This window comes from Cetorhinus maximus, chromosome 7 (genome assembly GCF_964194155.1).
Source record: "Cetorhinus maximus chromosome 7, sCetMax3.hap1.1, whole genome shotgun sequence".
Taxonomy (NCBI): Eukaryota; Metazoa; Chordata; class Chondrichthyes; order Lamniformes; family Cetorhinidae; genus Cetorhinus; species Cetorhinus maximus.
In genome coordinates, this window is record NC_135885.1 from 21,440,770 (window position 1) to 21,455,712 (window position 14,943).

General features: G+C 43.5%; 1 protein-coding gene across 1 annotated transcript in view; it reads left to right on the top strand.

The window, feature by feature from the left end:
• Nucleotides 1-698: 698 nt before the first annotated feature.
• Nucleotides 699-14,943, top strand: part of atp10a (ATPase phospholipid transporting 10A) — a 183,300-nt gene continuing 169,055 nt past the window's right edge. The window contains exon 1 of the mRNA XM_078545152.1: nucleotides 699-1,352. Within this exon, the coding sequence (XP_078401278.1) occupies nucleotides 835-1,352 (518 nt within the window). The 5' untranslated portion in view covers nucleotides 699-834. The remainder of the gene's footprint in view (nucleotides 1,353-14,943) is intronic.

Here is a 14,943-nt window from a genome sequence, read left to right on the forward strand (position 1 = left end):
ACAGACCCCCTCTCCTCCCCTCCCCTCTCCTCTCCTCCCCTCTCCTCTCTTCTCCTCCCCTCCCAGTGGGTGGCTCTGTCTGTGCACAGACCCCCTCTCCTCCCCTCTCCCCTCCCAGTGGGTGTGGTGTAAGGAGCTGCAGTTCCGAAAGGGAGAGAGAGGGAGGGGGAAAAAGAAAAAGAAAGTTGTTGAGATTCGTCCCTTCGCCGCCGTAACTAAAAGTTAGTTTCCACTCCCCCCCTCCCCTCCCCTCCCATCCCCTCCCCCCCTCCCCTCCCATCCCCTCCCCCCCTCCCCTCCCATCCCCTCCCCCCCTCCCCTCCCATCCCCTCCCCCCCTCCCCTCCCATCCCCTCCCCCCCTCCCCTCCCATCCCCTCCCCTCCCACCAAAACCAACCCCAAAAAAACTTTTTAAGACCGGAAATGTCGAAGTTTATCGTCAGGAGTGACGCCTTCTGTATAAAAACCCAAAGAGAAGCGAGGGGAGGGGAGGGGTTGACTTTATTTTTCTTGGTGTGGAGTGAATGAGTTGTCTTGACCGCTTGTCCTATCTGCAAATGGAAGTGATGAAGGGGGAGACATCGCGGGAAGAGGGTCACACCAACAAGAAGATACATTTAGAGAGAGAGAGAGAGTGAGTTTGGGAGCGGGGGGGGGAAACCCCCAGGGACTATGAAGAGAAAGGAGGGGGGGGGATCATTGGACGTGGACAGAAGGTTGTTGGAAAACTTTCTGCCTGTGTCTCTCTCTCTCTCTCTCTCTGAGACAGTAGCGAGGGGAGGAGCTCCCAGATAGTTTCATGTCTTGTTCCATGTCTTGCTGCTGTCTTGGTGCATGAGTTTGTATGGTGCTGGTGGGGGCTTGGTGGTCAAGGTAGGGCACTGGTCAAGGTGCATGGGAAGGGGTGGGGGGGTGGTGGTCAGCATGGCTCAGGAGACACCCCCGGCCAGAGGTTGCAAGCTGCCCAGGTCCGGGTCCAGGTCCAGGTCCCGGGGCAGGAGGGAGGGCAAGAGCCGCAGCGTCCGCTCCAACCTGCTGGCCGGCGGGGCGAAGGCGGGGGAGCCGCCGGGCCGGCTGCACGCCAGCAACCGCCTCAAGACCACCAAGTACACGCTGCTCTCCTTCCTGCCCAAGAACCTCTTCGAGCAGTTCCACCGCTTCGCCAACGTCTACTTCGTCTTCATCGCCCTGCTGAACTTCGTGCCCATCGTCGGCGCCTTCCAGCCCGAGCTGGCCCTCACCCCCGTGGTCTTCATCCTGGCCGTCACCGCCCTGAAGGATCTGTGGGAGGACTACAGGAGGTACAGGTCTGACCAGGAGATCAACCACATGGACTGCCTCGTCTACTGCAGGTAGCTGCCACATTCATGCTCTCCTGTTTTCTTTAAAAAAACAAAGCAAAAATGAAGACATTCCAAGATTCATAACCTTATTTTTTTATATATATACATCTATCCATTTTAAAATTAGAAGAGGGGGAGAATGTATTTTTTCACTCAAGAGGGTCCTGAGTCTTTGGAACTCTTCTTCCTCAAAAGGCGGTGGAAGCAGAACCTTTGAGTATTTTTAAGGGAGAGGTGGATAGATTCTTGATTAACAAGGGGGTAAAAGGTTATGGGGTGGGGGGGGGCAAGGGGGGTGAGATCAGCCTTGATCTTATTGCATGGCGGGGCAGGCTCGAGGGGCCTACTCACGCCCCTAATTCATACCTTCGTATGTTAAAATTAATTCTTTGACAAGTTCATCTTTTTTTTTAAAATCTGTGTATGGTACCTTATTCTCCAGTATGAGTTTTCACTAGCCTCGGGTTGGCGATGGTCTCTTAACGGTTCGCTCAGGGAGTCTGCGTTGCTGTGGCAACAGGCACTTTTTTTACACGCGTGTTGTGGTTTGGAGATATGGATAGTGATGGTAGAGGCTCCAACGTTCTTCCCATCGCATGGCTGACCAGGAATCTCTGCTTCTGAGACTGGGCTGCCATTGGTACGTGTTGCAAGGATTTACAAGTAGATACTCCACCTGTTTGACCAGACCATTTTGAACAGACCTTCCCATTAAGTCCTGCAGTGGGACCAGAACCTGGAGCTTCTGGATAAGAGGCAAGGACGCTACCCGCTGCGCCGCAGGACATCAATAGGTATTTAGGCACTCACTAGTTCCTGAGGTTATGCATTGGAATGTCCTAAACAAGCCTCACACCTGTTGTGTAAAAATATATACTTTTTTTAAATTCATAAGCGTACCATCAAACTCAGCCTAAGATCTGGATATGTAACAGGTGATAGGCTACCTCCCTATTTCAAATTGTCTTTGTGGTTGTTTGTGTACTGGAACATTACACAAATTGCAAGTACTGGGTGTTTTTTTTTGCATGTGGCTGCAGTATACTATGTAGAACCAAGCAGACTTTCATTATTCTTAATGGTTTGATTTACTGCCAGGGTGCTTTTAGGTAGCCTTTTGCATAAGTCATCCACACAAAGTTTACCTTAAGGATTGCCTCGAGATGCGTTGTGCTTTGAAAAAAAGATCAAATACATACATCAGGTTCTGTGATGAGCTGTAATTGGCCATACATCTGCTGTTATGTATTTTTTTTCCTAATTCAAGGTGTGATTTTCACTTCAGATGAGCTTTGGGAAGGTCGCGAGCTTTGGGAAGGTCGCGCCCTTGTCAGATCGACATGTAAAAGTGTACCCTGGGATTTAGTTTAATATTTTTGTTCCAGAAGCATAGATAACTGCCTGGGTGCTTTCTTGATTTGTGATGTCAGGGGTCGCACAATATTGAAATCCATTTGGATAAAACATTTTTTTTCCGTGTTTAATAATGAGCTAAGTTGCGAATTGCCAAAACAGTAATCGGTATGTTGCCGTGTAGAATTGTAAACTTAACTGTCACTGACGTATAATTTAGTAAAAGTATCGTTTTTAGTTTGCAATTTATTACAGTTACCAACCCAAAGCTAGGACATGTGTTTGGCTGATCATTACAGACTCCACCTTAGTCTGACTGGCACCGAGGTGCAGCAACCGAATCATAGCCGGCATGGGTATGACCCGTCCGCAAAGCTTTGCTTCCCCAATCGTTTAAACTTTAACACAGAAGTAAAATGCTGCAGATGCTGGAAATCTGAAATAAAAACAGAAAATGCTGGAAATACTCAGCAGGTCTGGCAGCATCTGTGGAGAGGGAAACAACTAATGAAACGTCGCAGACTTGGAACGTTAACTCTGTTTTTATTTAAACTTTAATATTGGGTAGGAGTGTCTGCTTTCTCCTAACATTTTTTTTAAAAAAAACCCTATTCAAAGTCTTAAGTTCCCTGGAGGACCTCCTTGACAAAGTTGTTGACTCTAGTGTGTTTGAGCACCAGCTATACCGATATCTTATTGGTACTTTTGACACCAATGCACTTTTATTTTGCTCAGTTGGAGCTATTTTCACTTTTGCTTTCTTTTCATTTGTGTGAATTGCACTGTGAACAACATAGTTTCATTTCTAATTGAGAGGCCTGATAGGTAGTATACTTGGCATGTGCGTTTTGGGCAGGGTTCCTGGGTTTGTGTTTAGAATCTGGTTCCTGCTAGGTGAGGATTCTTGCTAACCGGGCAGATAGCCATTTAAGATAAAAGCAAAAAACTGCGGATGCTGGAAATCCAAAACAAAAATAAAAATACCTGGAAAAACTCAGCAGGTCCGGCAGCATCTGCGGAGAGGAACACAGTTAACGTTTTGAGTCCGTATGACTCTTCAACAGAACTAAGTAAAAATAGAAAAGAGGTGAAATATAAGCTGGTAAGCGTGTTGAATAAGCGTGTAGACAGATGGTTTTCCAGCCCTGTTGTTACTGTAACAAGATGAAGCTTGAACTGTTTCTTATCTGTTTTGCCCTGTGTGGATGGCATGCTTGCCAGAGCACCCTCATTTGCCCCTTTTTAGCAAACTAAATTGTAAACTAAACTGTGGATTGACTGCCATCCTCAGTTAAACTAGTCGAAGCCATGATTTACCTGTTTTTACGTTTTGGAAGACCTTTTTTTATTGATCATTCCCTTTTACGATGGAAATTCGAACCCTTCATTTTCAAATGATAAATGGTTTACAAATAGGTTACAAATAGGAAAGTAAATGTTGTTCTTACCCTTTGGTCTGGACTCCTGTAAAAATGCTCCTTTTTCCCAGAAATAGGAGTGAGTCATAAGTATGGAATTGAAGTCAATATATTTTAGCTGACAAATAGTGCAGGAATTGTTTTGTGAATCAAATGCTTAAATTATTATTAGGAATACAGTTTTTAGTGAGGAATTAAAAACAGCACCATCTACCTATGGAGACTTAGTGGACAGCAGCTTAACAAAATAGTGCTTTTATTGTTCGATGCTACGATTTTGCGAGCAGTTTGAGAAGATGGCAAAAAATGTTTCCAGCCCATTGCCACTGTTTTCTGTTTTTTGACAAAGCAGAACACTGTTTAGGCTGCTTGTGGTAACTGGGGTTACAGCCCCTCCCATCTATCAGTTGGGGGCCATGTGATGTGCTGCGGAGGCTCCGACCAGTGTGCTTTTAGCGCAGGCAATCCAGGAGACGGACGAGAGTTCTGGCCTAACATGAAAGCACCTGTAAATCTCTCTCTGATAAAAGTTTAACTGTTTCTCGATGAAACCTGTCATCACACTGGCTTTGATGTCCAAAAAAAGCTCTGAAAATCATCCTTCAATTTCAAAGTTTATAAAATAGAAAATACCAGATAATTAAATGTGGTCGAGGAGTTACGTTGCAACTACTCTGAAGCTTCAGTGGTGGGTAAACTACTTTCTCAAGGTAGTCCTGCATCTGCCACAAGTTGTTAAGATGATGTTGGTTTGCCTGCTTATCTTTTGTAACTGAAACAGAGGCTACTTTGCCATGACCCAAAAAGTGCTGTGGAGCTGTACTGTAGTTGTCATGTCAGTTAAGTTTGTAGACTATAGGAGTCATCACAGTCAGTTTCAATCCTTGCCCTTGCCCATCACTCTCTCGACTAGGGTTTGCTTATTCATGGAGGAGTCGTCGTCATGGTCGCCAGACCCACAAAATGAGGATGATGTCTGCCAGGCTTCATGATTTGTGTCCCCTCTGGCGACATCATCGGGCCAATCCTGGAGCCGATGGGCAGAGAAGACAAGGAGTTGCCCTGAAGAAGAGGGCGGGGTTGTTCTTGAGCCAAGGTGTTCTGTCTCTCTCTCATGCTTTCATTGCATCTCTGCAGCAGAGTTTAAGCGGTTGGTTTACGACTATTGTGGTGTGTAAGATGCGACGTGTCACTTGGAGAGGTTTACAGCAAGTTCCTCCCACACTCCAATGTCAATTTGTCCCCTTTTCACTGAGACCCTCAGTGTGTGCTTAAAACATTTTTTTCTGTTCTCCTTGAGATCGGGTGCCATCCTTAAGTTGCGAAAAGAGGCCCTGTTTCAGAAGGAAGGAGGAGGATCAGTGATTAAGGAAATGGCCATGCCCCTCCCTATCTCTATAATCTCCTCCAGCCCTATAACACGAGATATCTCCACTTCTCTAACTCCGAACTCTTGACATCCATGATTTTTAATCGCTTCACCATTGGTTGCTGTGCCTTCAGTTGCCTAGGCCTCAAGCTCTAGACTACCCTCCTTTATAACTCTCTACCTCGCTATCCTCCTTCAAGATGCTCATTAAAAGCAGCTACTTTGGTTGAGCTTTTGGTCACCTGACCTAAATCTTATGCGGCTCGGTGTCTTAACTTGTTTTGTGAAGTGCCTTGGGGCGTTTTATTCTGTTAAAGGTGCCGTGTGTTAATAAGCTGTTGTTGTGGATCTGTTTTGTTTGGTTCTCATTTTTCCCCCTCTGCACCTCTTTCTCAGAGAGCACCTTTATGGAACTTGCTACATCACATTGCGGGATTTCTCAAAATGGCTGCATCCTTCTCTTGGTTAAGTTTCAATATGAAACACCAGAGAGATGCTGTCAGCCAGGTTTGAATGGTCAGGAAGTTAGCTAAGATATAAAGGGGGATTTTTCTGGATGTAACTTGAATGGGACTCTGAAAGAAGCGATGGAATCAGAACGGCCCACTCAAATTCAGAAGTGGTTATATAGAATATTTTAAGATCAAGGGTAAATTAAATTTAATGTAGACAAATGTGAAATACTTCACACAGGAAGGAAAAATAGGCATGGTGCATATTTTGTGGATTTGAACTGTCTCCATAAATGAAGCTGAAAGAGATCTGGGAGTTTTAAACATTATATTCAAGATTTTGCAGCGAACACAAGTTTATCGAATGCTAGTTGTATGTCCAAGGGCCTTTCAGGAGGCTGTGCACGGCAAGTGGCTGTGAGAAGGACAACCAAACAGCATGGTGCCCTCCACAGAACATCTGAGACCTGTGTAAACAGAATGACTGTTTATCTCCTTAACCCATCAGATTGAGAATCGTCAATGAGCAGCACAGAGACCGAACCAGGAAGTGTAAGCTTGAATGGTGAATTCAGTATCGTATCTGATATAGAAAACCAAATAAAGAGAGGGAAACCAAGATTGTATCTGTTTCTCTCACGCTCTCTCTTTTAATTCACAGTTAAGGGATAAAAAGTCAGTAAAGTAAATTACTTCTTAAAACTCTCCAATAATAATGAAAAGCTGAAGGAATGAACCTCCATACTTGTAAATATTAATTTTCAGTGCCAATAAAGTTGTATGACAATTAATACTCATCAACACCATTAAAATTGTAAAACGAGCCCTAACTTTTTGTGGTGTGTTTAGTCTGTATCTACTCCATCAGTACAAGAATTTCATGCTACTCGCTACACTTGAGTGGAGAACCAGATGGTGAGATGCCATTTGTGTGCAATTTATGCAGGAGCGGCACTTTTTTGGACAGCGATTTCAGTGTTTTCATTGCGCACCTCCACTCGCCGCGAGTTGCTGTCTGATTTACAGATGCATAATTTCACTGTTATTTTCACAGTGACAGCCAGTCCAAGATATCCAGTTAATACAGAGCAACAATCGGCACAGCAATAGAATGTGGAATTACGTAGCCAGAAGCGTGGGATCTAAGTCTGAAGAAGTCTTAATAAAACTCTATTGCACTCTGGTCAGACCACATTTGAGGTACTATGTCCATTTCTGGTTACCCAGGAGCTGAAACTATAATGAGAGACTCCGTGATATTGAGACCCTGAGAAATAGCATCTCCTCCCCCTATGAATTACTGTGTTTTTCTGTTTTCATTTAATTTCCGATTATCAGCATTTGCAATATTTTGCTTACTGACAGTGAGGAGTCTCAGTTTCAGTACTGTGGGTGTGAGGAAGGAACATGAGCACTGTGATTGTGTACTTGATACCTTAGACAAACGAAAATGAAATTTGGAGGAGCATTGATCATAATGGCATTGATGGACACACAAAAGGCATTTTAAATAAGTACCTCCAAAATAGCTCTATTTGGAATACAAAAGCACATGTTCTTAAAGGAACGGTGATTGTTTGGGTACATGATTGATTAAGGGAAAGGAGGCAGAGAGTGGTGATGAATAGATGTTTTCCTGACTGGAGAGATTATGCAATGGGGTCCCCTCAGGTCAGCATTGGAACCATTGCTTTTATTTTTGTCATATATAAATGACTTGGACTTGGATATAGGGGGAATAATTTCAAAGTTGCGGATGATACGAAACTTGGCAATGTAATAGTGAGCATGATGGGCCGAATGGCCTCCTCCTACACCGTAACAATTCTGTGATGATCGCAGCAGATATCAGGAAGGCATAGACAGGTGAAATCGGTGGACACACAGCGTTAGAAATAGGAGCACAGGTAGGTCATTCAGTCCCTTATAACTGCTCCACCATTCACGAAATCCTGGCTGCTCCTCCAATTCCCCGTACTTTCCCATATACCTGAATTCCCTGAGCATCCAAAAAAATCTATTGCGATCTGCCTTGAATATATTCATTGACTGAGCATAGAGAATTGCAAGGGCTCATAATCTTTTTAGTGAGGAGATTTCTCCTCAACTTGGTTCTGAGATTGTGGCCCCTAGTTCTAGACTTTCCTGAAGGGAAACATCCTCCCAGCATCTATGCTTAAATGTGATCACCTCTCAGTCTTCTGAATTCTAGGGAATATAGCCCTAGTCAGCTTGATCTCTTCTCATAGGACAATTCCTTCATCCAGAAATCAGTCTAGTGAATTTTTGTTGCACCTCCTCTGTGATAAGTATATTGTTCCTTGGGCAAGGTGACCAGAACTGTACACAGTACATCGCAATTGCAATTTAATGAAGATAAGTGTGAGGTTAGGAGAAACTTTAGGAGAAACAACATGGAGAGGTAAATTGAAAAGCAGAATATTGCAGATGCTGGAAATCTAAAATAAAAACAGAAAATGCTGCCAACACTCAGCAGGTACATATGACTAACTTTTTTTTTCATTTAATCTCTCTTGTCTTCCAACTTGTTGCAGACCTTCCTTTTTGTCCTTTTTGCCACCCACCCCTTTCTCAAAACCTATTACATTTTCGGCTTTTCGCAGTCCTGAGGAAAGGTCATCAACTTCCACTGTTACTCTGTTTCTCCCTCCACAGATGGTGCCAGACCTGAGTATTTCCAGTATTTTCTGTTTTTTATTATAAACAAAATGGTACAATTTTGAGGGAGTTGCAAAGAACAGTGGAACCCTGGGATGCAAATTCGCTAATCTTTGGAGATGACAGTGCAAGTCAGAGAGGCAGTTTAGAAAGTGTTTGTGATGTTTGGCTTTTGTGAGTGGGAGCTTTGATTTGAAAAATAGAGATGTCATGTTAAACTTTTACAAACCTCTGTGCTTAGGCCTTAACAGAGCATTAACAACTCTGGATACCACACTTCAGGAAAGGATGTCAAGGCCCTGGGAAGGTTGGCGAGGGATGAGGGAGCTGAATTTTACGGAGAAATTAGAGAAGCTGGGGTTGCTGTCCTTTGAGCAGAGGAGATTTAGGGGAGACCCAACGGAGGTGTTCGAAATTATAAGGAGTTTTGGTAGAGCAAATAAGGATATTTTTCGCCTCTGGCAAGTGGCTCACTGGCTGGATGTCATAGATTTAAACTAGAGAGGAAATGAGGAGAAATTTCTTCACATCTAGGGTGGTTAAGATCTAGAATGCATGATCCAAAAGGGTGGTGAATCCGATTCTATAGGAACTTTCAAAAACATTGTACTTGAAGAGGGCTAATTTGTAGGGTTATGGGGATAAAGTTGGAGAGTGAGACTAAAACTGAACAGCTCTCTCCAAGATCCAGCAAAGACTTTAGGCTCCAGAAGGCCTCTTTCTGTGCCGTAAGATTCTACTATTAAAATAGTGTGGAACAATGGTTGGAAGATGGTAGGAACTAGAACTTTCAAATCTTGAGTTTTTTATCTTGTAACGCAGCCCTTGTTTAGAATCATTGTGCATTCAGTAACAATAGAATCATATAGCGAGAAGGGGGTTGCTGGGCCTGTTGTGTGTGTACTGGTGTTGGTAGGAGAATAAAATAGTGCTAAGTTTTTAATCAAGGGCAAAAATAAAATTGAGCCTTTGAATAATTGGATTCATATCAAGGGGATGAAATATGAAAACCTTAAGTAACTGGTTTAAAAGCATTTTTTTTCCCCCTCTCTCTAAATCCACCTGGCAGGTGTTTTTGGGTAATTGTGGGTAGGATGTTGAGCTTGAGCACTAAGTTTGAGGTCTGGAGTATTGTAATTGATTTAGCTTGCATCTGGTCAGCTGCCTGCCTGAGAAAGGTAGAAAGAAGGCCAGGTGGCTGGTGGGTCTGAGAGGAGCACCTGCTATCGGGATCAAAGGAAGGCTTGTTGGCAAATTGGGAGGGTGGTGATGGGCAGGTTGCCATTGACCTCATGAGATCTCTGAATTTGAATTAGATTTAAGTCAGGAGATTCCTGCTTGTTTCTGACAGGCACCTCAGTGACCTAACTGCAGAGACCGGTGAAAATGGTTTCCACCCAGAATCTGGTGGTAAGGCAGAATGCCTCTTTTTTTTAAAAAAAATCATCCCCCAACCCTGGCTCTGATGCTATTGGGCAGGGTGGGTAAAATCGACTTGATGAAAAGAAATGTAAGTTTTTTTTATTCCCCCTCTCCTCTTGACATCTCTCACCGTTGGTGAGCGTGATTCAGAATTATCAACAGTGTTGTCAACATCTTTTGGTTAGATCTAGTTCCGTTGGTTTTATTAGCACAGAAGGTTTTATTTTCTGCAGGGAGAAATCCATGACTTTTTTTGGCCAAAAAAAAAGCTAAATAGCTACCTGATGACTTGTTCTTTGTCGAAACAATTTTAATGAGGACAGTTTTCCTGCTGCCGAATTTCTGTTTACAGGATGTGAAGGAGTGAAAAGTTTGTGTTTTTTTTTTAAGATTTTTTTTTTCGTCTGTGTCTGGGATTGGGAAAGCCAGCTGTGCGTTTACCCCACAGCTGGCTCCTTGCCAGTGCTAGAGACCAGAAGGCTTGCATTAGTGGGTTGCTTGGCTGTCGACACAATCTTGCCTGGACATCAGAGAAAACCGTAGAGAGCAGACTTATTTCTGCTCGCTCTGGAGTGAAGACCAGACTTTTCTTGCCCTTCCCGCCAAAACATCTCCTTTAAAGCATGCGACACAATGAATTACTTTTTGAAATGTAATGAATTTTTATATAAGCAAATAAAATTTTCCTGGTAGTGTATAGCCTTGAAGTTAAGTAAAGCAGTTGTTTACTCTTGCTAGCTCTCACTGCAGCCTGGAATGTTGGTGTTTTTCATGCTGCTTTCTGCCTGTAAACATCAACAGTTGGCTCAGTGCTAATTGTGCAACGATTTTTTTTTTTTTGTTTTGAATGTTTAGTTTTTACATTGATATTTCTGTTAATCGCATTGTGAGAGAACCAACCAGCTCCCTCCGTTTACAGTGTTGGAACTGACTCTGACACCCTGGCAACAACATTGCAGCCCAGCAAAAATATATCAGTGAACCTGGGTCCTGTGTCTGCCCCCTTGTTATCTCAGTCACAGGAGCACCAAGTGTGAAAAGCGTCTTTAAACAAGATGTGTGACACCATGTCCAGCAGCTGATCCTCTACACAATGAAATTTGGTGTCAGCAGTGGCTCACTTGGTATCACTTTTTCTCTACTCTTGAGTCGCTCAAACTTCATTCCTTTCCCTCACCCTTTCATTGCTGTCACAGGGTTAAAATCCTGGAACTCCCTCCCTAACAGCACTGTGGGTGTATCTACACCACGAGAATTGCAACGGTTCAAGAAGGCAGCTCGCCAACACCTTCTCAAGGCCAAATAGGGATGGGTAATAAACGTTGGCCTAGCCAACGATGCCCGCATCACATGAAAGAATCAAAAACAAAATTCTCAAGACTTGAGCACCAAATCAGGGCTGACACCCATGCAGTACTGAGGGAAGTGCTGCACTGTCAGCTGCTTTCCTTCAGATGAATGTCATGAAAGTATAATAATTCTCAATGTTATTGTGATCTATTGTAGATTATTGGTGGATAGCGTGTGTGTGATTTAATTGAGTTGGACACAGCGGGTCTGGAGGCTTTGATTCATGAAAAGAAGCCAGGTTTGAAATGTTAAATAGGTAAACATGGCTGAAGCTTTAGAATGTGAGGTGAGGAGAATTTGCATTTTTAGATAAATCAGGGTAGTTTGAATTTCAAAGAGATGGCAGGATGTTACACCTAGCCAAAGAAGCTAGGCCAAGCAGTGTGTTTATTTTTCCCCAAAGGTTACTGATTGCATGGTGTTGATATTATAATTTATATTATGAGAAAAGTACAGTTCCAAAGACATATGGGAGCAATGGAATTTGCATTAAAAGGGAAAAACATGTATAAAGGAGAAGAGGCTATGTGTCAGAGAGGAAGGCATTGCAAGATATACCAGAAGTGTGAAAAGCCTCCAATAATTGTGTATTAAGCTGCTGCTTACAGAAACCCCGAAGCTGGGAAAAGCCATTTTGAATTCAACTGTCCAGGGTATTGTGTTAACTGGCTGGAATCTAAACAAATAAAATAGATTTATATACTGTTGCCTTAACGGGGGTGTAACTGGAAGCCAGATTAATTAGGGGCTTTAGGAGTTATTATAGTAGTAACTTGTAGACCTACGTATTTGCTTGAAATCTTTTTATTTCGTTCATAAATGTTTAATTTAGTTTTGTAAAAAAATCTCTCGAGTCTTGGTGGACTTATTACAACTGAATTCAGGCCACACATCTCGAAATAAAATACAAATTGCAAAACGGTAGTGACTGCGTGATCAAGCATCCCTTGTGCATTTGATCCACCTGGCACACATCGTCTGCTGTGTCACACCATGAAACATTAAAATCAAGGCACCCCCCCCCCCCCCCCCCCCCTCCCTCCCCCCAACCCCCCTGGGCCCTTCAGGGTGGACGCAAAAGATCCCATGGCACTATTTTGAAGAAGAGCGGAAGGGTTATCCCTGGTGTCCTGGCCAACATCGTGAAAACAGATTATCTGGTCATTATCATAACACTGCTATATGCAAATTAAACTGACATGTTTCCTGCAGATTTTTGAACCACTGGGGAGTCGAGGGTTATGAAGGACAGGCAGGAAAGTGGAGTTGAGGCAAGATCGGATCAGCCATCGTCATATTAAATGGCGGAGGAGGCTCCAGGGTCCATGTGGCCCACTCCTGCTCCTATATCTTATGTTCTTGCCTCGTGCTGGGCACTATTCCTATGGGTTCCTAGTGTCGGTTGGGTCCCACACGTCTTTTCGCTTCTGGCAGGAGACTGATTTCAGACATTAGAGTGAAGTCCAGGATCTAAAATGGACCAGACCTTGCTTATATCAGAATGTCTGAGCCTGTAGCTCACTTCAGGCCCCCTGCTCATCGATACCAGCCTCCGGTTAAAGTCCTGCACTGCCTTGGCACCATCTTGATTTGGATGACTGTTTTCCTGAGTTGCACAATTGAATAAAACTTTCGAACCAAGAGTAGTAGCAATTACTTCTGTTCAATTCCACAATGGAGCAAGTTGCCCTAGTGTATAAAATTCGTTGTGTATCTCAACATACAGATGCGTTCAGATATTTTGGTAAGATTGGATGTCATTAACCAGTCTGCTTTATTTTTTAAAAAATTTAATTGCCTGTATCTGTACTAAAGTTCCAGAGTCATTTGTTATGGTTCATTGTATTTTTAAATTGATATTTTTTTCATGCTGGAGGCTTGCTGAAAATTAGCCTCGAGCTAAATTTGTCTTTCTTCCCATGGACTGTTATTGTGGTTCTAACGCTCCCTGAATTTACAATAAAAATACTTGTCTTTGGAAATGTATTTTTAACCAGCAGAGGGTTACTGCTTGAGGGAGACTTTGAAGCACTGTTTAATTGGGTTGTGTACTAATGCTGTCCAGTAGGTTTTTATTTATTTGTCCATTCTTGGGATATGGCGGCTGATAGCAAGGCCAGCATCTATTGCCCATCCCTAGTTCCCCTTGAGAAAGTGGTGGGGAGTTGCCTTCATGACCGATAGCAGTCCATGGCTTGAGGGTATATCCAAAATGCTGCGAAGCAGGGAGTTCCGGGACTTGACCCAGTGACCATGAAGGAACAGCGAATAGTTCCGAGTCAGGATGGTGCACGAGTTGGAGCGCAACCATGAAAAGATGTTGTTCCCATGCATCATCTTCCCTTTATCTGTTAGGTGTCAGCTGTGGTTCAGTTGGTAGCACCCCTTGCCTCTGAGCCATGAGGTTCCAGGTTCAAGTCCCACTTCAGGACTTGAGGACAAAAATCTGTGTTGACACTCTAGAGCAGTACTGAGGGAGCGCTACGCTGTTGGAGATGCAGTCTTTTGGATGAGGTGTTAAACCGAGGCCCCATTTGCCTGCTTGGATGGGCGTAAAAGATACCCTACCACCGTTTTGAGGAAATGCAGGGGAGTTATCACTGGCGTCCTGGCTAATATTTATCCCTCAATCAACATCACAAAAATAGATTATCTGGTCATTTTCACATTGCTGTTTGTGAGAGCTCACTGCTGGCTGCTGTGTTTCCTACACTAAAACAGTGACCTGTATTTTAAAAGCACTCCATTGGCTGTAAAGTGCTTTGAGACATCTGGTGGTTGCGAAAAATGCTATATAAATGCAAGTTTTTCTTTAAGGGATGGAGGCTGTGGGTGTGCCAGGTGCTGTTGAAGAATCCTTGGCGGGAGTTGAGTGACCAGAACAAATGCCCTGCTGAACGTTTAACAAAGTGATGCGCGCAACGCACGTAAACGCATGCACAGAAAGCTCTGCCTGCAAGCTCGCATGCCTACTTTGCAGCGGTGCCAGTCAGTGGCACTGAATTGGGCTGCTGGCTTTATGGTGCCCTCTGGCAACGGGAAAACGGCGCTTCCTGCATATATGTTTCCACGTGTTGTGCACAGAACCCAAACCCCAGTTATGTGTGAGAAGTTAACGAAGAGCCTTGATGCTAAACAATAAAACTGGAGTTAAAGACTTCCTGGATTTGGAAGTCTTAGCTTTGCACTCTCACAGCCCATGTGAAGTCAGAAGGCTGCCCCGCATTGCTTTCAGCCTCACGCTGGCTTGGATAGTCCATGATTTAGACTCCACTCTCTGCTTGCACTGTAGAAATCTTGATGCAATCACACAGCAATTGCAGTGTAGTCTACTCCAGATAATTGCTTCATTTTTCACTGAGAAATTGAAATATTTAAGTTAAATTTAGTGACTTTTAAATTAAGACCAGACTGTAATTAAGCTGTAAGAGAAGAATGTAAAATGATGTTTCTTTTTCACAGCTTGCAAGCTTTTTCTGGGGGCTGATTCGCAGTTTACTTTTAATTCCCCAGGCTGAACTTTTAATTTGGTGTTTGTTTTTAAATCTGTTATTGAA